The sequence below is a fragment of the Syngnathus leptorhynchus genome, chromosome 3 (assembly GCF_054491065.1).
Source record: "Syngnathus leptorhynchus isolate UIUO chromosome 3, UIUO_Slep, whole genome shotgun sequence".
Classification (NCBI taxonomy): domain Eukaryota; kingdom Metazoa; phylum Chordata; class Actinopteri; order Syngnathiformes; family Syngnathidae; genus Syngnathus; species Syngnathus leptorhynchus.
Window position 1 is genome coordinate 2,175,764 of NC_141197.1, and position 27,958 is coordinate 2,203,721.

At 43.8% G+C, this 27,958-nt stretch overlaps 1 protein-coding gene across 7 annotated transcripts in view; it reads right to left on the reverse strand.

The window, feature by feature from the left end:
• ppfia1 (PTPRF interacting protein alpha 1) overlaps positions 1-27,958 on the reverse strand; it is a 66,344-nt gene that overhangs the window by 22,975 nt on the left and 15,411 nt on the right. For all 7 annotated transcript variants that reach the window (XM_085908475.1, XM_085908478.1, XM_085908480.1 and 4 more), the window contains exons 4-16: positions 25,513-25,677; positions 25,340-25,414; positions 23,880-23,981; positions 19,944-20,177; positions 17,973-18,119; positions 17,165-17,299; positions 10,019-10,102; positions 9,800-9,931; positions 8,403-8,465; positions 8,255-8,334; positions 7,979-8,129; positions 3,265-3,488; positions 2,937-3,171 (exon numbers count right to left, since the gene is read on the reverse strand). In XM_085908475.1, coding sequence (XP_085764601.1) covers positions 2,937-3,171; positions 3,265-3,488; positions 7,979-8,129; positions 8,255-8,334; positions 8,403-8,465; positions 9,800-9,931; positions 10,019-10,102; positions 17,165-17,299; positions 17,973-18,119; positions 19,944-20,177; positions 23,880-23,981; positions 25,340-25,414; positions 25,513-25,677 — 1,827 coding nt within the window. The remainder of the gene's footprint in view (positions 1-2,936; positions 3,172-3,264; positions 3,489-7,978; positions 8,130-8,254; positions 8,335-8,402; positions 8,466-9,799; positions 9,932-10,018; positions 10,103-17,164; positions 17,300-17,972; positions 18,120-19,943; positions 20,178-23,879; positions 23,982-25,339; positions 25,415-25,512; positions 25,678-27,958) is intronic.

The window sequence follows — 27,958 nt, forward strand, 5'->3', positions numbered from 1 at the left end:
CCCCAGCCGGGGAGGGGTGAGGGGAGTGGGGTCGGGGAGAGGTTAATTAAAGGCCACATCATAGAAATACGTCTTTAAACGTGTCTTAAATGTTTCTACTGAGGTAGCAGTTCTAATATCCATTGGCAGGGCATTCCAGAGCTCTGGAGCCCGAATGGAAAATGCTCTAGCCCCTGCAGACATTTTCTTGGCCCTCGGTGTCATAAAAAACTAGCGTTTTGCGAACGAAGGTTACGAGACGGAACATAAGGAACAACTAAGTCGACGAGATATGAAGGCGCTAAGCCATGCAATGATTTATAGGTTAACAGAAGAACTTTGAAGTCACATCTTAAATGGACCGGGAGCCAATGTAAATTGGCTAATATTGGGGTAATGTGATCAAATTTTCTTGTCCGTGAGAGCAGCCTTGCAGCAGCATTTTGTACTAACTGTAGACTTTTGATGCTGGACTTGCGAAGACCAGAGAATAATGCATTACAGTAGTCCAGGCGCGACGTGATAAATGCATGTATAATAATTTCGGCATCACTGGTCGAGAGGATTGGGCGAATCTTAGCAATATTACGAAGGTGAAAAAATGCTATTCTGGTTATATTTTTAATATGCTTTTGAAAGGAGAGCGTTTGGTCAAATATTACCCCGAGATTAGTTACAGTATCACTCTGAGTGATAGTACGGCTATCTAGAGTTATAGCGGTTTCCTTAAATAAATGTTGATAACGAGCTGGACCAATTATCAACATCTCAGTTTTATCTGGGTTCAGACGAAGGAAGTTGAGAGACATCCATTGCTTGATCTCTGCAAGGCATGCCTCAAGATTACAACAGTCCCGCGGATCTGTCATTGATAATGGCATATATAATTGGGTGTCATCCGCATAACATTGAAAACTAATATTATATTTACGTATTATGTTCCCAAGCGGAGTCATATAAATATTAAATAGAAGTGGTCCTAGCACCGATCCCTGTGGGACACCACACGTAACTTTATAGAGCTCAGAGGACGCATTGCCATGGACCACTCGGTGCTGGTAAGGTCTATTCAGGGGTGCTGGAGAGGAGGATCCGTCGGGAGGTCGAACCTCGGATTCAGGAGGAGCAGTGTGGCTTTCGTCCTGGCCGTGGAACAGTGGACCAGCTCTACACCCTCGGCAGGATCCTCGAGGGTGCATGGGAGTTTGCCCAACCAGTCCACATGTGTTTTGTGGACTTGGAGAAGGCGTTCGACCGTGTCCCTCGGGAGGTTCTCTGGAGGGTGCTTCGGGAGTACGGGGTGCCGAGGCAACTGATAAGGGCGGTTCGGTCCCTGTATCACCGATGCCAGAGTTTGGTCCGCATTTCCGGCAGTAAGTCGGATTCGTTCCCAGTGAGGGTTGGACTCCGCCAAGGCTGCCCTTTGTCACAGATTCTGTTCATAATTTTTATCGACAGAATTTCTAGGAGCAGCCGAGGCGTTGAGGGGGTCCGGTTTGGGGACCTCAGCATCGCGTCACTGCTTTTTGCAGATAACGTGGTGCTGTTGGCTTCTTCAGACGGTGATCTCCAGCTCTCACTGGAGCGGTTCGCAGCCGAGTGTGAAGCGGTCGGGATGAGGGTCAGCACCTCCAAATCCGAGTCCATGGTCCTCGGTCGGAAGAGGGTGGAATGCCCTCTCCGGATCGGGGATGAAATCCTGCCCCAAGTGGAGGAGTACAAGTATCTTGGGGTCTTGTTCACGAGTGAGGGCAGGATGGAGCGCGAGATCGACAGGCGGATCGGTGCAGCGTCGGCAGTAATGCGGACTCTGTACCGGTCCGTCGTGGTGAAGAGAGAGCTGAGCCAAATGGCAAAGCTCTCGATTTACCGGTCGATCTACGCTCCTACCCTCACGAGCTATGCGTCGTGACCGAAAGAACGAGATCCAGGATACAAGCGGCTGAAATGAGTTTCCTCCGCAGGATGTCCGGGCTCTCCCTTAGAGATAGGGTGAGAAGCTCGGTCATCCGGGAGAGACTCGGAGTAGAGCCGCTTCTCCTCCACGTTGAGAGGAGCCAGACGAGGTGGCTCGGGCATCTCATCAGGATGCCTCCTGGACGCCTCCCTGGGGAGGTGTTCCGGGCATGTCCCACCGGTAGGAGACCCCGGGATCGACCCAGGACGCGCTGGAGAGACTACGTCTCTCGGCTGGCCTGGGAACGCCTTGGGATCCCCCGGGATGAGCTGGAGGAAGTGGCTGGGGAGAGGGAGGTCTGGGAGTCCCTCCTAAAGCTGCTGCCCCCGCGACCCGACCCCGGATAAGCGGAAGAAGATGAAGGTGAATTGTTTTAATTAATAAAAATGAAAACCATTCGAAGTTGTTTTGCCGTCAACAATTATTTTACTGCTATTTTGGCATTTTAAGTGTTTGCTGAGGTATATTATGTCAGTAAAGGAATAGAAGAATTTGAATGTGGGTATAGTATCAGTTTATTTGATCAAGTGGATGCACCTAGCCTTGAATTGAGACAAGGAGTCTACTCGAGGCCATTAATTGAAGAAATACTTGTGCATTGGCAGATTTCTAATGAACTGAAAAAGCCTGTTAGTTCAGCACACTATGTCGCATCACAAGTCAGTCAACCATTTTCATGTTACTTCCTCATCGATGCAAAAAATACATTTCAAAAATATAATTTCAGGGGTTCAAATGCTGTGATTAAGGATTAATCAAAGTACAGTACATGTATATATGCCAGATGCCCAGCATTGAGTAAGCCAATGGCGCTAACAATATTTAATATATGGATATTGACAATCATCTACATTATCATATGGATCAATATTAAATTGATCCATATAATAATGGAGGGCTCCAAATAGATTATAATTGCTGTAATTAATATTTTGGTTAAACCCCACAGCTGTTAAATTATTAGAATTACACGTTAAAAAAAAATCAGGAGAAGTCTTACCAGGGTCATGACACCCATCCGGTCTAATTCTCTATGGGGGCTGTGAGGAATACGTCTTGGTGTGGAGTGGCCAGAGCCTGGAGGAGAGTTGCTGCCCATAGGAGAGCCGGCAGATAGTGAAGGCGGTAAGGAGCTTATTGAACGGAAACGTCCTCCAAGGCTGTCGCCACTGTCCACCCTGTACTCAATTTCCTCAGCTCGGATGGCTGTGTTTTCCTTCTCTTCTTGAATCATTCTAAAAGAATAAAAAAGCAGTGAAATGTTTGTAAATGACACAGCAACAGAATAATCAAATTTGCAGTGGTTGTTTCTGTCTTGGCTGGAGTACCTGATTTCATTGTTGATCGCATCAAGTTGCTCCTGCAGCATTAAGGCCAGAGTCTGTACATCTGCCTGACCACCAGGGGACAAAAGATCGACAGAGCTGAAGATAGTCTCTCGATCCTCCTCTAGGTCCGAGGCATCCATATCACTCTCGAAAGCCTGGGCCACATTAGCAAGTACATTGGCCTGTTGGACACGCTCCCACTCCTGCTCATTAAGAGTCTGCACCTGAAATGAAAAACAAATATTGTAAACAAGAATGACAGAAGAGATTCAGAAGCCACCTGGATACTTAATTAGTCGTTAATAACAGACAAGTGGATGTCAGTATGTTTTTTCTGCTCCTTTATGGTGACTTACTTGACGCTGAAGTTCAAAGGCAAGCAAAGAAAAAGACAAAGCAGAGTTTTAAAACTAACTTCAACCACACAACAGAAAGGACATTAACGGATAGGTAGGAGGACACAGTGCGTAGTGCCCAATTATAATTCAAATAAACAAATCAAAACATCCTCAGTAAATGCTAATATTTCAGAAAAAAAACCCTCTGTTCATCAAGACCCCACAAAGTCATTTACTTAATTTGATTATCAATATATTAAATATGTTTGAAATTAAGCACTGAAAACATGTGCGAAGACGGAACAACTTAGAACTTAATGGTTGAAATAAGGGGCGGCTCAGTGGCGCACTGGGTAGCACGTCCGCCTCACAGGAGGGTACGGGTTCGATTCCACCTCCGGCCCTCCCTGTGTGGAGTTTGCAAGTTCTCCCCGTGTCCGCGTGGGTTTTTTCCGGGCACTCTGGTTTCCTCCCACATCCCAAAAACAAGCTTGGTAGGCCGATTGAGCACTCCAGATTGTCCCTAAGTGTAAGTGCGAATGGTTGTTCGTCTCTGTGTGCCCTGCAATTGGCTAGCAAACGGTTCAGGGTGTACCCCGCCTACTGCCTGATGACCGCTGGGATAGCCTCCAGCACGCCCGCGGCCCCCGTGGGGACAAAGCGGTTCGGAAAATGGATGGATGGATGGTTGAAATAAGCCTTAAACCCATTTTTCACTTGCTAAATTGTCTGGGGCCAGGTCACACACAGGGCGACCCTGGGATTAATCGGACATCCCCATGATGTAACTCAGTTACTCAGTAATAAATAATTGGCCCATTTCTTCCAATACAGCAGTGGTTTTCAAACTGCGAGGCGGGCCAAAATAAAAACAATGTGGGACAACAATATCATTGTGGTCTTTGGGACAGAGAGACATATAACACAGGTAGCTTCCTTCCAGGACGGAGACATAAAAGGAGCAGTAGGCTTGGAGACATGAAAGCAAGAAGGTTGTGGGTTGAGTAAATTATTTTACAATTGTTTAACTCTCACCCAACATAGCATTTAGCAGCAAACACAACCACCGTCGGTCAACAAATTGCCTGGCGACCTGTGAACTTGTTCCCCCCCATGTTGAAGGAGTCCGCTTGACGCAACCTACAGTATGTTGTCGTCCACGCACATGTGTAGTATCAAAAAAAAAAAAAAGTTTGTGTCTGACAGAGGAGGAGCTCAAAATCATTTTACGTCCAAAAGGGGGGCACTGCAAAAAATATTTGAGAACCACTGGACTAAAGTACCGTAATTTTCAGACTATAAGTCGCACCAGCCATAAAATGCACAATAAAGTGGGAAAAAAAACCATATACAAGTCTCACAGGAGTATAAGTCGCACTTTTGGGGCAAATTAAATGGTCAAAATCCAACACCAAAAACAGACATGAACCAGCAACAACAGGCTAAATACAGTATGCTAACGTGACATATACACAAACGAGGAGCTGAGAACGGGCCTGACGTAACATTCAGAGTTATTCAAGTAAGTATTACATAAATAACACGTTTATCAAACCATCTGTGTCACTCCAATTCATTAAATCCATCGATCTTGCTTTATGTAAACAATGCCACGTAAGCGCCGCATATGCTGACGTCGGACCCGTTGTAAGTTGCATTTCTAATTATTCCACAGACCCATATAACAATATATAAAGTATATTTCAAATTAACTATCATATTACAACAATATTATCAAACCATCTGTGTCACTCCAAATCATTAAACCCATCGATCAAATTCCTCGTTCTTTATGTCAACAACGCCGCGCGTGCGCTGCAGAGATCTAGTATATAACTATATTGTAGCGTTAACAAAGTACCAGGAAAGACGTGGGTTTGGTAAACGGCTCTTTATTTAACAAAACAAGAGTTCAACGAGCCAACAACTACTGAACTTCTACCCACGGAGGTGGAAGAGAGTTCCATAAAATAGGACCGGGCGTGCGTAAAAGCCATGTCAGAGCCCCATCCACCTTCCCCGGACAGCCACCCGGCCGAGCGCCGGCCCCCGACTTCCATCCAAGGAGATGAAAGAAAGCTCCGTAGAGAAGGACCGGGCGTGCGTAAAAGCCATAATAGTTTTTCAAACCTTCCGTGTCACTCCAAATCATTAAATCCTTCAAACTCTTTGTCCTCCGTGTCACTTACAAACAAAGCCGCTAATAATGCCGGTAGTACGTGGGGCCCTTCGTCATCTTCGTCATCCCGTGATCAAATCCTTTGCCCTTTATGTAAACAACCGCTGCGCGGCACGTCACTTGCAGTTCAAATGACAGTAATCCCTTGCTACATTGCGGTTCGTTTATCGCGGTTTCACGACATCGCGGATTTTTGAATTTTGAAAATTTGTGAAAAAAAAATCACATAAGTCGCTCCTGAGTATAAGTCCCCCACCCAAACTATGACAAAAATCGCGACTTATAGTCAGAAAATTACGGTATGTACTTTGCTATTGAGCTATAGTTGAAGAAAAAAAAAGTGTTATTTGAAGGGTTGTCATGATACCAACATTTTGGTATCGGTACCGGTGGTCTCCTGCCAAATTGTCCGACCTGTGCGAAACGTCCTACCGGGGCTGGTTTGACAGCCTAAGTACTACAGTAAGCTTTCATATTGTTTTGTTTAGATGCATTCATTTGGGAATAGAAAAGAAGCCATCGAGAAATTACATCTAAGCTTCGATTTTACACGCTTTGATTTTATGTGATTTTCTGTCTCATTTGGTTTGTTCATGGACCCCAATTCTTTGTTGTTGTTGTATTTTCAATGGAGGATATTGTCGAAATTACAGTGCGAGAAAACAAGAGGCAGTTTTTTACTAATACAACGGCATATTGTTGATTATTTTTCTTGCTGCGTGTTCCTTTCTTAAAGTGACCGAAGCAATAACATAAAGGTTGTATGTAATGAGCACAATGGAACAAACCCACTGGCAGTAAGCAGAGGCAGAGTAATGACACAACAAAAACTACCGTATTTTCCGGACCAAAAGGCGCACCTTCAATGAACGGCCCATTTTAAAACTTTGTCCATATATAAGGTGCACCAGATTATAAGGCGCATAAAATAGAAGCTATACTGCAACAAACTGCGGTTGACTAGGGCTGCGATATGCATCCACTAGCCAATGACAAATGGGCCCTCCGTAAACAATCGCGTTTCTCAAACTATCCTATAAAATGATCAGAACTGATTAAAGTTCGATCTAACACCTTGGTACTGCTTACCTATGTTTCCTTTCCATATCGATCCATAAATTTACTCGAAACATCAACAGAACAGCCAATTTTGACATGAAATAGCCTCGTGCGTATAGCAGCTATCACAATAGCATCAGCCACCCGCAAACTCCCATGAGCCTCAGCAATGTGAAAACAAACGAGGGCTTAAAAAATGATCAGAACTGACTAAGGTTCGATCTAACACCTTGGTACTGCTTACCTTTGTTTCCCTTCCGTATTGATCCGTAAATGTACTCGAAACATTAACGTAACAGCCTATTTTGACATGAAATAGCCTCGTGCGTATTGCAGCTATCACTATAGCATTAGCCACCCGCAGACTCCCATGAGCCTCAGCAAAGTGTAAACAATTGCGTTTCTCAAACGAGGGCTTAAAAAATGATCGGAACTGACTAAAGTTCGATCTAACACCTTGGTACTGCTTACCTATGATTCCCTTCCATATTGATCCGTAAATTTACTCGAAACATTAAGAGCAGCCTATTTTGACATAAAATAGCCTCACGGTGTACATTCAGTGACGCCCTCTGACCACGGTTGCTTTAATGCTGGTAAGCGATGCGACCTTGTAATTTACTAGTTGTACTTAAACGTACTGAAAATTTTGGCAGAGCACGGTCTACAACAAGTATGGATCAACAAATTCATAAAGTGATCCAGATATAAGGCGCACTGTCGGCTTTTGAGAAAATTTTAGGTTTTTAGGCGCGCCTTATAGTCTGGAAAATACGGTATATAGTGAATCATATCATATATTGATTTTCACCCAGAACAATAATTCCCTAAATGCAAACATGTGTATCTTAGTACATATTTCCCTCAACATTTTGAAGCCTGATTACATATTCAGTAGTACTTGGCATATTATAGGGCTTGTTAACACATTATTCACTTTGGTGTGTCCAATGGATAAATTTACATCACTTCATAGGAACTTTAAAAGCGGTACACATCATTTAACAAAGAGTGAGTGTAACATTCTTCATCATGTAATGTGTTTATATGTTCAATTGATTGATCGATCAATCAATCAAAGTGTTTCATCATGGATCAAATAATTCGAAATGTTCATCAGATAGGACAGACAGCTCACCTTGGATGGTTCATCTCTAAGGGCTGCTACTCTTCCTTTTTGGGGCCGCCTTAACACAAGAGCACCACCATAATGGTCTGAGTTACTGTCCATCATTGAGGAAGCAGACACCGGATACCTGAAGTCTGGGGTGCTTCCCAGCTGCGATCGACTAGCATAACACACCAGAACAGTGTAAAATTATATTATTATTATTGTGTTTATCAATGTTCAATGCTTACTTTTACTCAGAAAAATCAGAGATCACAGAGGGAGGTTGAACACAAACACACTTACCCATGCAATAACGAGTTGCTTCTGCTCCTACCCTGCTCATTTTCGGACCTCAACATTTCAATCTGAATCAAAAGCTGCTCCTATAATACAGGACATAATGAAATCTTGAGAAAAAAAAAATTATAACTTTAAAGGCATAATATTTTACCTTTTCATGGTGAGACTCCTCAATCAGTTTCTTAGTGTGCTCAAGTTCCCTTATGAGCGCGTTCTGAAGAGACAGAAAATTAGGACACAGAATGACTGATGTGTATCATGACTTGTCACTACCAAAAAGTAATGTGGGCTGCACAGTGCAGCTGCAATAGGAACAGCAATGATTTTCACTCCTGTGAGTCTCTAGAATACATTAATTAAAATTATTCATTCAGTTGATAGCCAATTTGAGTTATAAAGTGGTGGAACGGTGTGGCACTGGTCTGCCTCACAGTTCAAAGAGTGCAGGTTCGATTCCACCTCTGGCCCTCCTTGTGTGGGGTTTGCATGTTCTCCGTGTGCCTGAGAGAGGTTTCCTGAGAACGTCGGTTTCTTCCCCCATGCCAAAAACATGGTTGGTAGGCCGATTTGAGCACACCAAAATGCCCTTAGGTGTGAGTGCGGATGATTGTTCGTTTTTGTGTGCCCTGCAATTGGCTGGCAACCGGGTGTCTCTGCTTACTGCCCGATGACGGCCGGGATAGGCTCCAGCACACCCACGACCCCCATGGGGACAAGCGGTACATTTAATGGATGAATGGAGTTATAAACTGGACCAACAAAGGAGGTTGGGGTAAATTTGACTTCCTTTGTTTTGTGCAAAACAACGCAATGTTTTTTTTTCAAAGGGTGTTCATTCACTTGGGCATTGAAGAGGGAGCAACGGCAATGTGGACATGTTCTATTAGGGTGGACAACCTCTGTACAATATGATGCGATATGTACAATTCTTTTATCATTTCATGCAAAAATAACTGCTCAATCAGAACACGAATACAACACACACGCACACACTGGGGGGTGTCGCCCCCCACACTCAGGTACGAACTGGTCATGTGACAAGTTCCCGCCCCAGGTATGAAATGGTCATGTGACAAGTTCCCGCCTTTCCGGACAGTATAAAACAAGCTGACCTGGAGACAGAAGTTGTTGTTTCATCTGCCGCCGTGCCTTGTGTATTGACCGCCATTAAACAACCCAAGATCTTGCCAATAAAGAACCAACTCCAAACTCCACATCTTTGCTTTCCTGGCTCAACAATGGACATCCCGCACAATACGCAACAGCATCAACAGCCGGTCCTCGCTGCAGAATTTGCCCAAGAACCATGAACGAGTCACATTGAGGTAGTCTCACTCCTGGCCAGCATACTTCAATGGGAAGCCATCCTTTATAAAGCAAATAGTTCTAATTAAGTTAGATGGCTGGCCCCACCTTGCATGCGGTGTGTGTCAGTATTTGCGTGTGTGTATAACAAAGTGAGGATTCCTCTTCAGTACATGTGACAAACTGGTGCACTGGAATTAGGCTATGACTAAATGAGAACTGACAACACAAATGGACAAGTACCTTGTCCTCCAGAGCAGACATCCTCTCTTTAAGGTGAAGCTGGAGTCTCTCGTTGGACTCAGACAGGAGCTTGTCCACTGTCTCAGACAGGCGCTTGTTGTGCTCCTCATTCATCTTCTCTCTTTGCCTTGCCTAAAAGAGAAGGAAAAAATGCAAATATTTATCAATTCAACTGGATATTGGTCGAATTTAATCAATTTCAGTTTGCTCCCTTCTTACCCTGAGCAGTTCCTGGTGCTTCTCCTCCAACTGGGACTCCAGCTGCCTCAATCTCTCTTCCACGTTACCATGTCGTTCCTCTGCCTGAGCAAGACAAGACAACCAAAGTACTCTTAATACTATGCTTGCTCGGTGGCTTTCCATATTCAATTTTTGCTGAAGTACTGGCTCTACAGCTAGAGGCATCGGTTTCTCTTGCAGTAGCAAGTCATCCTTCAAAGGCATGAAGCCGTCTACTTCCACAGACAAATGATCTAATGTGATGTTTCTACATAAACAAGAGCTACCAGCAGTGACAATGCACAAGGCAAAGCTAACAAAAACCACAAAAAGCAAAAATACTGCTCATTTCATCACGTATTAAGACGACATCTGTCTGTAGAAATAATATACATTGGCGCTATCAAAGCATATGTAGTGATGTTTCAATTGCTTTCAAATCTCGCTTTATGTGGCAGGCCCTTTTGGTTTCTTTTGCCATGTCTTTGGGAAGCATCTTTGGTCTATAAGCAATCCAACTGGCACTTCCTGTTTGTGTTTGCAGTGTTGTGTATTTGAGGAAAATACTATATTGGTGCACTCAATACATAGAACAGCTCTATAGACAAGAAGGGCAAATTAGGGCTTGAACTTCAGCTACATAAGAACATTTTAAATCTAGTCTGATACTTCACCTAACCAAGCATATTTTCGAAAATTCTATGCCTTTTTGTTAGTCCTTTAGTTTTTGGGCTCTATTTTAATACTGTTTGTACAGTACCATAAAAAAGTATTTGCCTTCATTGCAAATTATATACATATGTATATATATATATTTGCATAATTTAGCCACTTTCATGTTGAGTATCAAACAAATGAGGCATTAAGACAAAGATATCCCCAAGTTAACAAAACAATGAGGAAAACAAAATAAAAACTTTTAACAAAATAAAAGTACAAATTTTAAAAAGAAGTTTTAGTTAGTAAATGTACTGTATGTATTAAAGTGGAAAACATTCAAAGCTAACTGGCATTTTGTTACTAAGTACTTTCCTCCTAATCCTAATATCAGCAGCAACAACTGAAATGAAGCGTGGCAATGACTTTCATATCTCTGTGGAGGTATGTTGGCCCACGCTTTCATAAACAATTGCTTTAATTCAACAACACTGGAGAGTTTCTATTCATGAATGTCTTTTTAAGGTCATGCTAAAGCATTTCAGTCAGACTCAAGCCTGGACTTTGACTAGGACACTCTACAATCTTTTGTTTTTTTCTGTAAACCATTCAGAAGTGTTTTGTGACATGTTTTGGATCATTGTCGTGCTGAAGAACCCAAGTGCACTTCTGCTTGATGTTGGAAACTGATGGCTGAACATTCTGCCTGAGGACTTTATGGTAAACAGCAAAATTTTGGTCCCGATCACACAACGTCCAGGTCCTTAAGTAGCCCCAGACCATTACCATGTTAGACTATTGGTATGATGTTCTTTTTCTAAAATGCTGTGTTACATTTTAATAAGACAAAAAGCTCGACTTTCTTCTTCTTGAAAAGCACTTCCTTTCAAATGTTTTTCAGTCATTGTTATTGTTTTTTTTTTTTTAAATTGTTGTTCCAAAGTAAGACAAGCCTCTTTTTGGTCAGCAGTGGAAGAAATCGTGTGGAGGAAATCGCGTGGAGGAGGTATCTGTGTCTACATCCGCGACGATGGTGCCGGGACTCTGTAGTTGTATGCAGACGCTGCTCGCCACTGGCGGGGTTTGTGATCATTAAGTGCCATCCTTTTTACCTACCAAGGGAGTTTACTGCGATTCTGCTTGTCGCGGTCTACATCCCGCCTTCCAATGTTGGAGGTGACAGGATCACGGCCCTTAGTGAACTGTATCAGGCTGTCAGTGATCAGCAGACGGCGCACCCTGACGGTTTCATCAACTTCACTGGTGATTTTAATCATGCTGACCTGAAGTCTGTCTTTCCAAAGCTTCACCAGCATGTTAATTTTCCAACACGTGGCGATAGCTTCCTGTACCTGGTCTACACTGCACATAAAGGAGCTTTCAAGGCCACACCCCTCCCTCACATTGGTCTTTCTGACCACGTCACCGTTCTGCTTACGCCTGCGTACTGACAGAGAGTGAGGACTTCCAGGCCGGTTCGCAAACGAGTTAGTGTGGCCTGATGCTCTTCGGGACTGCTTTGGCACTACAGAGTGGGAAATGTTTAAGCGGGCGGCCACTTGCAACAATCGGACAGACATTGAGGAGTATGCTGACTCTGTGACCTCGTACATCGCAAAGTGCATTGATAATGTGACCCTCACAAAGTATGTCGTCACGGGCTAACTGGAAGCCATGGCTGACAGGGGCTGTCCTCGGGCTGCTGAGGGCCTGAGACAAAGCCTACAGGGCTGGGGATGAAGCGGGCGTGAGATGAGCCCGCTTCAGAGACAGCAGGGATGCTCGGGGTCAGTGGTGAGGCATACATACCATCACGGACTACAAGCCTGCGCCGCAGAGCTGTGAGGGCAACGTCCCTCTGCTCAACGAACTGAACCGCTTATTTGCTCGCTTCGACGCTCAGAACGACACTTGCCCGCTGAAGACCCCTCCCCCTCCGGACGAGCAGCCCCTGTGCCTCTCTGCCGTTAGCGTGAGGAGGACGCTTGCTGTTATCAACACCCGTAAGGCGGCGGGCCCGGACAACATCCCGGGACAGGCGCTGAAGGACTGCGCTGAAGAGCTGATGGATGTCTTCACGGACATCTTTCAAATTTCCCTGCAGCAGGCCATCGTCCCGTCATGCTTCAAGGCTGCCACCATCATACCTGTGTCGAAAAATCCTGGTCCTTCCTGCTTCAATGACTACCGCTCTGTGGCACTGACCCCCATCGTCATGAAGTGCTTTGAGCGGCTTGTCTTGGCGCACGTCAGATCTGTTCTTCCCCCCACCGTAGACCCCTTCCAGTTTGCCTTCCGACCCAATCAGTCCTCTGAGGATGCCATCTGCCCTTCACTCTGCCCTCACCCACCTGGAGAACAGGGACTCGTATGTAAGATTGCTGTTTGTGGACTTCAGTTCTGCATTCAACACCATTGTTCCACAGCGCCTCATTTGCAAACTCGACAAGCTGGGCCTCAGTACCTCCCTTTGCAAATGGCTACTGGACTTCCTCTGTCAGAGGCCTCAAGTAGTCTCCGGCAGCATCACGCTGAGCACGGGGGCCCCCCAAGGCTGTGTGCTTAGTCCGCTGCTCTTCACCCTGCTGATGCATGACTGCACCACGACCTACAGCAGAAACCGCGTGCTGAAATATGCCGACGACACGACTGTGGTGGGTCTGATCACCAGTGGCGAAGAGACTCACTACAGATCGGAGGTCGACCTTTTGGTTGCATGGTGCAGGGACAACAACCTTCTGCTGAACGTCAACAAAACCAAGAAGATTATCATTGACTTCCGGAAGGGTCACACCCACCACCTGCCGCTGACCGTCGACGGTGCTGTGGTGGAGAGAGCGAGCAGCACCAGATTCCTGGGGGTGCACATCAATGAGGACCTCTCCTGGACCACCAACGCTGCGTCGCTGGCGAAGAAAGCTCAGCGCCGCCTGTACTTTCTGCGGAAACTCAGGCGAGCAAGTGCTCCTCCCACCATCATGACCACATTCTACCGTGGCACCGTTGAGAGCGTACTCTCCAGTTGTATCGCTGTGTGAGCTGGTGACTGCTCTGAGTACAACATGAAGGTCCTGCAGCGCATAGTGAACACCGCTAGTAAGATTGAAGGACGTTTACGCCTCCCGTCTCACCCGCAAGGCGGCCGCGATTGTGTGCGATGTGAGTCACCCCGCTCACTCTTTGTTTGAACTTCTGCCCTCTGGGAAGAGGTACAGATGCTTGCACTCCTGCACCACCAGACTCAAAAACAGCTTCATACTCCAAGCTGTCAGGATCCTGAATTCCCTCCCCCCTCGGCTGCATGACATCCTGTTCTTTTGCGCTATAGTCTGGCTGTCTGCTGTATGCACGCTTGCTCCATTTTGCTGCTCTTATTTGTCAATTTATTTATTTATTTATTTATTTATTTATTTATTGTTTATTTATTTGGGTTATTTGCTTATTTGTTATTACTTATTCATTGCTCTTGTCTGTTCGTTTTTACTCTTTGTGCTATTTGATTGTAAGTGTTGTGTACTGTGTCTAGTCACCGTGGAACGGTGGGAAACGTAATTTCGATCTCTTTGTGTGTCTTGACGTTAAGAAATTGACAATAAAGCGGACTTTGACTTTGTTTTGCCTTGGAACTCTGGCATGATTGTCTTTACGGAGAAGTCTTTTTCTTATTGTTGAGTCATGAACACTGACCTCACTTAACTAAGGTGAGGGAGGACTGCAGTTGTTTAGATGTTGTCCTGGGTGCCTTGTGCAATATTTGTAGGCTGGCTGGACACCACTGATTTGTGTTTTCTCTATTTGTGGCTAAAAACCCTCACTGTGGTTTACTGTGAGTCCGAAAGCTTTAGGAATGGCTTTGCGATGGTTTGCCAGCCTGACATAAGTCAATTACTTTGTTTCTCATCGGCTCTTGTATTTTCTGGGATTGTGGCATTTTGTTGAAGATCTTTTAGATCTTTTAGTTGACTTCATTTTGTCAGACACGTTCTACTCCAGTGATTTCTTGATTGAACAGGTCTGGAGGAAATCAGGGCTGGATGTGCAGCATGAAAATAAACTTAGCCCTAGTTAATATATAATTTGACAGGGGGAGAGGGATACTTTTTACACACAGGGCCAGATAGCTTTGAATATTTTTTTGACAAAGTAAATCACCATTTGAAATTGCATTTTATGTTCACTTGGATTATCATTGTCTGATATTTACATTTGTTTGATGATCTTGAAAAATATAGTGTGAAACTATGCAAAAAAGTAAGGATTTGAGAAAGGCAAATAGTTTTTCACAGTATGGTATGTCTACAGATTAGTTATTATTGTATGGCTAAAGAGATTTGCCCGGTTAAATTCAGTAACAGAAAAAAAATTGGTGAGTGCATGGATCCAGAAATAGATTTTGCCCTTCTGAAAAAGGTGTTCTACCTTTTGAGTCTTAGAGCCTTTAAAGCCGCATGGAACGCACTAGGGTATAAGAAGGAAGTGATGAAGGAAAAGGCATGAAGACCACAAAAAATGAAATGTTACAGCAAGAGTAAAATGTATAGATTTTAAGCACAACTTGATGAAATAGCTGCTAATTTAGCACAGAATGATGAGAATATTCTACTCATTACTTTCTCTCTAAATTCAGGATACCTACTGTACATGACAAATAAAATATGCCAATATAAATTTATGCGGTAAATTTTTGGCAGAAAAGAATTATGAATCGTCTTATTGAGAAAATAAATAACTAAAGGAAACGCATAAAATATCTCCCCCATAATGCATTTCAATGGGCAACAATTGTACAACTTATGTTGCTCACCTGAACTTTACTTGCAAAAATTAAAATGGTTTCGTTTTAAATGACTGGTTAATATAATGTCCATATCAACAAATTTCATTGTATACAAGGATACAAGTTCTGATTTCAATTTATGTGTAATAATAACTGCTGGATTAATTAATGTACTGTAATTTTCGGACTAAAAGTCACGGGTTTTTTTCATAGTTTGGGTGGGGGGGTGACTTATACTCAGGAGCAACTTATGTGAATTTTTTCACAAATTTTCAAAATTCGAAAATCCGCGATGTAGTGAAACAGCGATAAACGAACCGCAATGTAGCAAGAGATTGCTGTCATTTGAACAGCGCAGCGGTTGTTTACATAAGGACAAAGGATTCGATCACAGGATGACGAAGATGACGAAGGGCCCCACGTTTGAAGGATTTAATGATTTGGAGCGACACAAGGTTTGAAAACTTATTTATGTTATAATTATTTGATATATTTTATTTCGTGTAGCAACTTGTATAAGTTTTTATCGTTACAGTTCAGTAGTTGTTGGCTCGTTGAACACTTGTTTTGTTAAATAAAGAGCCGTTTACCAAACCCACGTCTTTCCTGGTACTTTGTTAACTCTACAATATAGTTATATACTACATCTGTGCGGCGCGCGCGGCGTTGTTGACAAAGGACGTGGAATTTGATCGATGGATTTAATGATTAGGAGTGACACAGATGGTATGATAATATTGTTGTTATATAAACCCACGTCTTTCCTGGTACTTTGTTAACGCTACAATATAGTTATATACTAGATCTGTGCGGCGCACTCTCGGCGTTGTTGACATAAAGAACGAGGAATTTGATTGATGGATTTAATGATTTGGAGTGACACAGATGGTTTGCTAATGTATGATAGTTATTTGAAATATACTTTATATATCGTTATATGCGTCTGTGTAATAATTAAGAATGCAATTTACAACGGGTCCGACGTGAGCATATGCGGCGCATACGCGGCATTGTTTACATAAAGGACGATCTATGGATTTAATGAATTGGAGTGACACAGATGGTTTGATAAACATGTTATTTATGTAATACTTATTTGAATAACTCTGAATGTTACGCAGGCCCGTTCTCAGCTCCTTGTTTGTGTATATGTCACGTTAGCATACTGTATCGTTTAGCCTGTTGTTGCCGGTTCATGTCTGTTTTTGGTGTTGGATTTTGACAAATAAATTTGCCCCGAAAGTGCGACTTGTACTCTGGTGCGACTTATATGAATTTTTTCACTTTAGTGTGCATTTTATGGCTGCTGCAACTTATACTCCGGAGCGACTTATAGTCCAAAAATTACGGTACATAAAGTTAGGAAAAAAATAAATAAATCTGCAAACATTGGCCATTTGGCCCAAATTTTTTGGCTGATATTTGAAGAGTGAACTGTGGGCCGACTAATTGATTGGGCCCTAGAAAATATAATAACCATAAGAAAATAATGTAACAGTATTTATTGGAAACAGGTCTCCAATGTTTAGACAACAAAACAATGGTTGCCCATCCACATTCCACAGAACGTTCCTACCTAAAGGTTCCTACCATTTTTTAGTGAGTCAAAATTTAAATGGGGCCTTTGAAAGTGTAGCAGTAGACATGCACGGCAAATAATTAAATACATGTAAAATTCAGCAAATAATAAGGGACAAATTCTAAGCGAGTACCTTTGTGAGGGCAGCTACCCTTTGTGCTAGTTCGGCTTCCACTTCTGGCAGAGTCTCTGCTTTGCGGATAGTCTGCTGCAGCTTCTGCTCAGCTAGTTCCAGTTTCTCTTGAAGCTGCCGGTTTTTGTCTTCAGTCTGTGTAAGAAGGAAAAACATTACAGCGATAAAGTTGAGAAGCTTCGTCGGTAAATCCAGGCCAGTGGCTTCATTTTCTAACCAAAAACAAACAAAAATAAAACCGGACTGAAAAGCAGTAATGTTGGTGTGCCAAGTTGACAATGATAGTTTGAGTTCATTGTTAGTGTGACAGAAAACCAGAGTTTTCAAAAGAAATGATGACTGTAAGGCTTATTTCCAATCAAGTTTACTGACCAAATGTTTTAATTTCTGAATGTTATTAATGTGCTTAAGTATCAAGTCTCTCTTGTGCGATCTTTAACTGACATAATTAATTATCAACTCCAATAAAACGACTTTAAAGTTAACATTAAATCCAACCACCGACGGGATCCAACCTAACACCAACAAACGAAGAAAAAAACCCATGAAAATAAAACACAGTTCAAGGCTCGTCATTGGACAATAACTAACTACATCATGCATGTCAGACCACCAGCATAACGGCTCGCTGGGTTTGCCGGACCATTGATAAATAAAAAAATGTGCAAGTCTGCAAGAGATACGAGTGCCATTTGTTAAAAAATTATGTTAAAAAAAAAAGAAAAGAAAAAAAAAAGACTTTCTTGGCATTGAGAAAAGAGCTCAGTTAAAATGCTCCAGCCTACACCAATATGGTTGCCTCACTTACTTGTCTAAACAGGGACTCCTTGTTAGCGACTTCATTCTCCAGCTTGTCATTGAGGTCGTGGACGGATGTAGCCTCCCGCTGAGCTGCCAGGTAGCGCTTCTCTAGAGTGGTGATCCTCTCTTCCATATCCTCCTTCTGAGCCATAGACTATACACAACACGCACAATTACATGCATTATTGCCAGCATTTTTAATGAAACAAAAATATAACCCTGATCTCTGTCATTTTCAGTGGACTTGTGATGACAAACTTAAAAGCCATGTCCGAGCACCATCCACCATCCCCGGACAGCCACCCGGCTGAGCGCCGGCCCCAGACTTCCATCCACAGAGGTGAAAGAAAGCTACGTAGAGTTTGACCGGGCGTGCGTAAAAGCCATGTCCGAGCCCCGGACAGCCACCCGGCCGAGCGCCGGCCCCCGACTTCCATCCACGGAGGTAAAAGAGAGCTCCCGTCAAGAAGGATCGGGCGTGCGTAAAAGCCATAATAGTTTTTCAAACCTTCTGTCACTCCAAATCATAAATCCTTCAAACTCTTTGTCCTCCGTGTCACTTACAAACAAAGCCGCTAATGATGCCGCTAGTACGTGGGGCCCTTCGTCATCTTCGTCATCCCGTGATCGAATCCTTTGTTCTTTATGTAAACAACCGCCGCTCCGCTGACGTCACTTGCAGTTTAAATTACAGTAATCCCTTGCTACTATTTTACTATTTTGTTTATTGCGGTTTCACTACATCACGGATTTTTGAATTTTGAAAATTAAATTTGTGAAAAAATTCACATATAAGTCGCTCTGAGTATGTCGCCCCCCACACCCAAACTATGAAAAAAAACGCGACTTATAGTCCAAAAAAATACGGTAACTATATAAAAACTATATATTAAATAACTATAACATAAATAACAATTTTGTCGAGACATCCGTGTCACTCCAAATCATTGAATCCATGGAAATCTTCGTCCTCTGTCACTTATAAAAAACGCCGCTGGTGAATCTGGAAGTACATATGGCGCTGACGTCGGACTCATCGTCAGTTGCGGTTCCAGTTATTCCACAGGCCTACATAACTATATATAAACTATATATCAAATAACGAAAACATAAATAACAATTTTATCGAACCATCCATGTCACTCCAAATCATTAAATCCATCAACATCTTCGTCCTCTGTGTCACTTATAAACAACACCCCTGCTGACTCCGGAAGTACATGCGGCGCTGAGGTCAGACTCATTGTCAGTTGCGGCTCCAATTATTCCACAGGCCTAGTGCGCCCTCATGCGGTTCAAAGTGAAAATAACGTGACGTGATCAACTATACTATAGTCAGTAAGTAATGTGATAATAATCAAGTAATAATGTGTTAATAATTTCACATATGAATCGCTCCTGATTATAAGTTGCACCCTATGAAAAATAAAACTGCAATTTATAGTCCAGAAAATACGGTAGTTGTGGACAATGTTGCCTGCTGGAACAGATCTTTGGACATAATGGCTAGCTGTGGAGCAGCAGGCTGCTGTGCAGAGTTAGGAGGGTGCGGGTTTGATTCCACCTCCGGCCCTCCCATGTTCTCCTCGAGCCCGTGTGGGTTTTCTCCGGGTGCTCCGGTTTCCTCCCAAATCCCAAAAACATGCTTGGTAGGCCGATTGAAGACTCTAAATTGTCCCTAGGTATGAGTGCGAGTGCGGATGGTTGTTTGTCTCTGTGTGCCCTGCGATTGGTTGGCAACCGGTTCAGGGTGTCCCCCGCCTACTGCCCGATGACGGCTGGGATAGGCTCCAGCACGCCCGCCACCCCCGTGGGGACAAAGCGGTTCAGAAAATGAATGAATGAATGAATTTCATCTCTGTCTGGTGGACTCAATCTCATGAGGCATCTCGTCTCGTGGGGTTTGTGTCTCGTCCCGTCCCGTCCCGTCCCCACTGAAAATTAAGGATTAAAACTTCCACTACAACATTGCACTTACTTCTCTGAGGTCTCTCTGTAATCGTGTATTCATGTCTTCAGACTTGGTGAGGTCTTTTCTCGCAGTGTCCACATCTTCCTCCAGCTCACCGATTCGAGATGCCATCGCAGCCATGCGCTCCTTCATCTGGCCCAGATCAGCGGTTTGACGGTCCACAACATCCTGGAGTTCCCCAACTTTGCCGAAACCAGAACCAGACTCATCTTCCTGACAAAATGATCCATCAGATGACCGCTGTGGATATATAAATAATACAATATTAAAAGTCTATTTTCCATCCATCCATCCATCCATCCATCCATCCATCCATCCATCCATCCATCCAGTAAAAATATTCACTTCTTGAAAATATGTATCACATTATTGATATTGTCAACTTTGGAACACGACCTTCAGATGTTATGCCAGCTAACAGCTAACATTTTGATGACCATCCATCCATCCATCCATCCATCCATCCATCCATCCATCCATCCATCCATCCATCCATCCATCCATCCATCCATTCAGAATTTTGACTCTGATGCATGTATGACGTTACCGGAAAGCCTATTTTGTTTACATGGTAACTAATTATCTAAAGGTTTGTAATCTGTTGTGTGGGAAATGAGAGTTGGGGCTAAAACCTGCTACCTTCTAAGATATCATGATTTCTACGAGCGAGGAGAAAGATGAGCTGTTGCTGCTAGAGCCAGCCAAGGACAAAAGCTCCGCTTAGCTTTGTGCTAACCAGCATATAGAATGACACAGATTAGTTTAAAATTGGACCAACACAATAAACAGTTCAGGAAATTAATTGATGGTTAGGACTGTCATGGGATCTGCCGTTGGCCAGTGTACCGTATTTTTCGGACTATAAATTGCGTTTTTTTTCTTAGTTTGGGTGGGGGGGCGACTTATACTGAGGAGCGACTTGTATGTGAATTTTTTTCAAATATATAAATTTAAAAAAAAGGGGGAAACCGCGAAAAACGAACCGCAATATAGCAAGGGATTGCTGTAATTTGAATTTCAAGTGACGTCAGCGGCGCGGCGGTTGTTTAAAGGACAAAGATTCGATCACGGGATGACGAAGATGATGAAGGGCCCCACGTACTACCGGCATCATTAGCAGCTTTGTTTGTAAGTGACACGGAGGACGAAGAGTTTGAAGGATTTAATAATTTGGAGTGACACAGAAGGTTTGAAAAACTATTATGGCTTTTACGCACGCCCGGTCCTTCTCGACGGAGCTCTCTTTCGCCTCCGTGGATGGAAGTCGGGGGCCGGCGCTCGGCCGGGTGGCTGTCCGGGGACGGTGGATGGGGCTCGGACATGGCTTTTACGCACGCCTGGTACTACTTACGGAGCTCTCGTTCACCTCCGTGGATGGAAGTTGGGGGCCGACGCTCGGCCGGGTGACTGTCTGGGGACGGTGGATGGGGCTCGGACATGGCTTTTATGCACGCCTGGTCCTATTCTATGGAGCTCCCTTCCACGTCCGTGGCTGGAAGTGCCACCTCCAGGGATGGAAGTCGACGCCGGTGCTCGGGGCCGTGTGGCGGTTGTTAGGGTTTATGAACTATCTTGATCGTATGATTATGTTGGGATGTAGACTAGAATGATGAACTTTGTTTTAACCTTCTACCTTTCTTTGACTCTGAAAAGTTTAACCATTCAGTTGTTGCCACTCTCCAAATGGTGTGTTGTTTAGTTAGTCATCTGGAAGGCTCCACTAGGTTTTATTTCCACGACCTCGTAAAACAATAAACTGGGACCCTCTGAAGTGGTCAACCATTGTCTGTGGTGACCACCACACATGTAAATTGTAACCCCCACCTTTGCCACTCTCACCCCCACCTTTCTTCTCTCAATAAATACACTCTTGCAAGAATGCAAAGGCAGACTTTGTTCGGACATTGCTGTATCTACAGTAACGAACAAATTCTCCACTTGCAAGTGTTCAAAGGGCATATTGTCTCTCGTGTGGTTCTTGCAAAATAAGTTAGAGTTGGAACATCCCTAACAGCGGTGAACTATTTATGTTATATTTATTTGATATATTTTATTTTGTGTAACAACTTGTATATGTTTTTATTGTTACAGTTCAGTTGTTGGCTCGTTGAACTCTTGTTTTGTTAAATAAAGAGCCGTCTACCAAACCCACGTCTTTGCTTGCACTTTGATAACACTACAATATAGTTATACACTTGATCTGGGGAATAACGACGACGTTGACGTCAGGGCACACGCGCGGCGTTGATGACAAAGAACGAGGAATTTGCCCAATGGATTTAATGATTTGGAGTGAAACAGATGGTTTGATAATATTATTGCTTATATAACAGTTATTTGATATATATAATTTATATATCGTTATCTGGGCCTGTGGAATATTTTGAAGCGCAAGCGCCGTCAGCGGCGCGCATTGTTGACATAAATGACGATCGATGGATTTAATGATTTGGAGTGACACAGATGGTTTGATAATATTATTGCTTATATAAAAGTTATTTGATATATAATTTATATATCGTTATATGGGCCTGTGGAATATTTTGAAGTGCACCCGGCTGGCCGGCATTGTTGACATAAAGGACGATCGATGGATTTAATGAATTGGAGTGACACAGATGGTTTTATAAAGTCTTATTTATGTAATAGTTATTAGAATAAGTCTGAATGTTATGTCAGGCCCGTTCTCAGCTCTTTATTCGTGTTTATGTCACGTTAGCATACCTATCGAGCCTGTTGTTGCTCGTTCATGTCTGTTCTCGTTGTTGGATTTTGTCGAATAAATTTCCCCCAAAATGAGACTTATACTCCGGAGCGACCTATATATGTTTTGTTTCACGTTATTGTGCATTTTATGGCTAATGCGACCTATATTCCGGAGCGACTTTTAGTCCACAAAATACGGTGTATTCCAAGGGATCATTGACATTTTAAGTAAGTTATTTCAACTTAAAAACAACCCGTATGATTCAGACAGGCGACCACTAGCCACCGGTATTTGGCATCAATACCAAAAGCCTTTTCTGTGATGGTCTCATTGTTAAAGGCCCAATCATAAAATGACACGTCACACGTATGCATGTCTGCTGTTTCTAACGTCAAAATTGCTAAAGAATTCAATGACATATTGAAAGGAGCAACTGGCTCTCAAGAAGCACTTGAGCTAACCAATCCAGCATTTGCTACAAGGACTGTGGTCACTACAATTATCACTGATCACTACATTTATCACTAACTGTCACTATCCGGAGCATTAAGTGACCCAGATTTGACCATTGGCCACAATGCAATGTGAGATTCTACTTTGGGAAGCCATTTGGATCAAAATAAACCCACAACAATTTCAGTTCAAACAAAATGGCAGCAATGCGTCTGTTTAATACATTTTCAAACAAAAGAATATCTGTCTTTTAAAAACGTATGTGTGCCCTGCGATTGGCTGGCAACCAGTTCAGGGTGTCCTCCTCTTATTGCCTGAAGTCAGCTGGGATAGGCTCTATCGCGCCTACGATCGTTGTGAGGATGAGCGGTTCAGATGATGGATGAATGCGGCAGTCTTATGAAATCACTATTTTTTTCTTCACTGGATTTTTTTCAATTTACTTTTCAGGAAATATGTGTTTACTGTTTAGACTGTCAGAGCACATAGAACATATTGAAAAGAAAATGTTTGACTTGACTTCTGATCATTGTATTTTTTACTCGTATGCATTCCTTTTACACAAAGTTTTAAAAACATTACTGTTATAACTTAATTTTGTGAAAAATGAAGTATCGACTCCATCGTGGAAATGGAATATTTTTAAAACCCAATATCTGCACTTCTACTTGAGTAACGAACATAAATACTATTGACACCTCTGGCTGTAATAATTGAACTCGCAATGTTTGAATTAAATTAACCAAGCAGGTGGCAGACTGGCTTTCTCACTGTAACCTCACCTTCCCATTAGTGCTTGGTGTATTTTCAGAGTTGTGGTTGACCTCACTGGTTCCATCAGCCAATCCCCTTTTCTGGCAGCCCTGCTCCCTGAGGTAAGCCAACTACAGAGATAGTTTGTTAACACAGAATTAAGTCATTGATTTACAAGCAGTACAACATGGGAACCTTTTTTTCTCTTTGTCATGCGTAATCCAAAAAATATATACATACAGTATATTACCCCTGGGCTTTTAGGGCATGCCTCAGCGATAAAAGATGACTGTAGCATTAAGTGCTTCATCATAGGGCATAGATAAAATCTAGGACAGTTTACCATCCTCTAGGGCTTTTGTCAATCTTAATCCCATTCAACAGGGAGATTTCAAGACTTGTCTGCCCTTTAAAAGGATGTGCACACAGAAGGATGGATTCAGTCCCTATTTCTCAGATTCAAAATGGATATTGGATAATAAGGAATTAAAACAGAAAAGTCCCGGGAGCAGTTGACCTATTAAGTACAGTAAAAGCAATATTTCATTATCAAAACAATATGTCTCAATGGACGTTTGCATGCTGACTGGGGTTTTTATGTATTTAGCTAGGGTTTGACATTAAGCTTTGAGCCAAGTTGTGGTGGTGCTATCAGAACTAGTATTGGACGATAAATACAATTTCAATGATTATTTTATATTTTGTGTCTTCTGACACAATACAACTGGATTACTGGCTATAACTGTACTGATCTAATGAAAATAAGAGCAGTACAATTGCACAATATATACACATGGACAAAATAATTGCCGGCCGTTTTTTTCATGAAAGACGAACAAAAAAATAAAGGAAAAAAGTAACCAAAGACATTTTTTAATTGTGGTTGAAGAGAATTATTTTTAAAAACAATTCATGGCTTGACAAAAATGATGTGAACATTTGAGGCAATTGATCCATTTTTGTCATTTTCAATCAGACTTGCACCTCTCAGCAGATGTTTTGGCGGACTCTATGACCAAACAGCCCCTGTTGTCTCAGGGTTGATGTGTGCTTTCTCCAGATAGCAGGACAACTATGGGTATTGCAGACTCTTCACAGATGTTCAATGGAATTTAGATCAAGGATCAAAGCAACTATTTGCTCTTGGTCATTGTTGGGTGATTTTAGCTGGAATACCAATGACCTGAAACTGAGACCAAGCTTTCTGGCACTTGAAAGCACATTTCTCTCTAGTATGCATTGATAGTCTTGAGATTACATTGTGGACTGCACAGATTCAAGACACCCTGTGCCAGATGCGGCAAAGTTGCCCCAGAATATAACCTTCGTGTTTTTCACATACAGTAGGGACAGTTCATTTCTCGATATTATGACTAGCCAATTGTAGGCAAGCTCGCTCTCTGTGAACTGATGAGATAATGACGGAAAAACGTTCTGAAGAACAGCAGTTCATTATTAAATGCCTATTGTCAAACTGAAATGTTCTCACCTCTTTGTGTGACATAGTTAGCTGTTCCTCCAAAGCACTACATCTTTCCAAGGCGACTCGCAGTCTCTCCCTTACCTAAAAAAAAGTGTTAAAAAATTCAGACGCAATCATACATTTTGACGGTCTGAAAGTACATGCATACTTCATAGTAAACTTGGCATAATAAGTCCTACCTTCTCATCAAGGGCTTTATGGTGTTCAAAAAGTGACTTAAGGGCTTTAAGGACTTCCACTTCACTTGAGACTCCAGCAGGAGACTGAGCTTGTCGTTTCACTACTGTCATCCTCAGACTCCGCTCATGACGAGAAACCAGGCACTCCAAATGCTCCAAGAGGAGCTGAACAAACAACCAATGTAGAAAATGAGATAAATTGCGAGGCGTCACACAAGTAAACATTTCATTAATAACTACCAACATGATTATTGTTAAGTAGCCTACAATTCACAGCACAATTGTTTCCATTGTAGGTGATTTGAAAACATGTGCGATGCTGACTTTATGACAGAATGCTCTATATTTTTTGTTTTTAGATTTTTTTGTGGAGCAGTTTTGACTTCATTTAAGGAGCGACATTTTAATTTTGAGTAGTATTTTTTGTGCAGGTTAATTCCAGGGCCAATGTGACGATTAAGAATGAATAACGTTTTTTTCCGTAATCAACTATCCATCCATCTTCTTCCGCTTATCCGGGGTCGGGTCGTGGGGGCAGCAGCTTTAGGAGGGACTCCCAGACTTCCCTCTCCCCAGCCACTACATTCAGCTCATCCCGGGGGACCCCAAGGCGTTCCCAGGCCAGATGAGAAACATAATCTCTCCAGCGCGTCCTGGGTCGTCCCCGGGGTATCCCACTGGTGGGACATGCCTGGAACACCAACCAGGTGGGTTGGCTCCGATAGTGGGGGAAGATGCCGGTCCGACCTGGCAGACCCAAACGCTCTGTGAGGGTCTGCTGGGAACGTCTGGCAGAATCCCCTGTCAGGAAGAGCTTCAACTCCCACCTCCGGCAGAGCTTTTCCCACGTCCCGGGGGACATTGAGTCCGAGTGGACCATGTTCCGCGCCTCCATTGTTGAGACAGGCGACTGGAGCTGTGGCCGGAAAGTCGTTGGTGCCTGTCGTGGCGGCAATCCCCGAACCCTCTGGTGGACACCGGAGATAAGGGATGCCGTAAAGCTGAAGAAGTCTTATCGGGTAGTTTTGGCCTGCGGGACTCCAGAGGCAGCTGACGAGTACCGGATGGCCAAGCGGAACAAGGCTTCGGCGGTTGCTGAGGCAAAAACCTGGGCGTGGAAGGAGTTTGGCGAGGCCATGGAGAATGACTTGAATTCTGGTCCACCATCGGGCGTCTCAGGAGGGGGAAGCAGTACACAGTCAAAACTGTTTACAGTGGCGATGGCGTGCTGCTGACCTCAACTCGGATCGTTGTGAGTCGGTGGGGAGAATACTTTGAATTGTGGAAGCAGGGCCTGGAGACTCTGAGGTAGACTCTCCAATCTCTAGAATCAAAGTCACTGAGGTAGTTAAAAACCTCCTGGGTGGCAGGGCCCGCGGGGGTGGATGAGATCCGCCCGTTGTTCTTAAAGGCTCTGGATGTTGTGGGGCTGTCATGGCTGACACGCCTCTACAGCATTGCGTGGACATCGGGGACGGTGCCTCTGGATTGGCAGACTGGGGGGTTGGTTCCCCTCTTTAAGAAGGGGGACCGGAGGGTGTGTTCCAATTACAGGGGAATCACACTCCTCAGCCTCTCTGGTAAGGTCTATTCAGGGGTGCTGGAGAGGAGGATCCGTCGGGAGGTCGAGCCTCGGATTCAGGAGGAGCAGTGTGGCTTTTGTCCTGGCCGTGGAACAGTGGACCAGCTCTAAACCCTCGGCACGATCCTCGAGGGTGCATGGGAGTTCACCCAACCAGTCCACATGGGTTTTGTGGACTTGGAGAAGGCGTTCGACCATGTCCCTTGGGAGGTTCTGTGGAGGGTGCTTCGGGAGTACGGGGTGCCGAGCTAACTGATAAGGGTGGTTCGGTCCCTGTATCACCGATGCCAGAGTTTGGCCCGCATTTCCGGCAGTAAGTCGGATTCGTTCCCAGTGAGGGTTGGACTCCGCCAAGGCTGCCCTTTGTCACCGATCATGTTCATAATTTTTATGGACAGAATTTCTAGGCGCAGCCGAGGCATTGAGGGGGTCAAGTTTGGGGACCTCAGCATCGCGTCACTGCTTTTTGCAGATGACGTGGTGCTGTTGGCTTCTTCAGGCCGTTATCTCCAGCTCTCGCTGGAGCGGTTCGCAGCCGAGTGTGAAGCGGTCAGTACCTCCAAATCCGAGTCCATAGTCCTCGGTCGGAAAAGGGTGGAATGCCCTCTCCAGATCAAGGATGAGATCCTGCCCCAAGTGGAGGAGTTCAAGTATCTTGGGGTCTTGTTCACGAGTGAGGGCAGGATGGAGCGCGAGATTGACAGGCGGATAGGTGCAGCGTCGGCAGTAATGCGGACTCTGTACCGGTCTGTCGTGGTGAAGAGAGAGCTGAGCCAAAGGGCAAAGCTCTCGATTTACCGGTTGATCTATGTTCCTACCCTCACCTATGGTCACGAGCTATGGGTCGTGACCGAAAGAACGAGA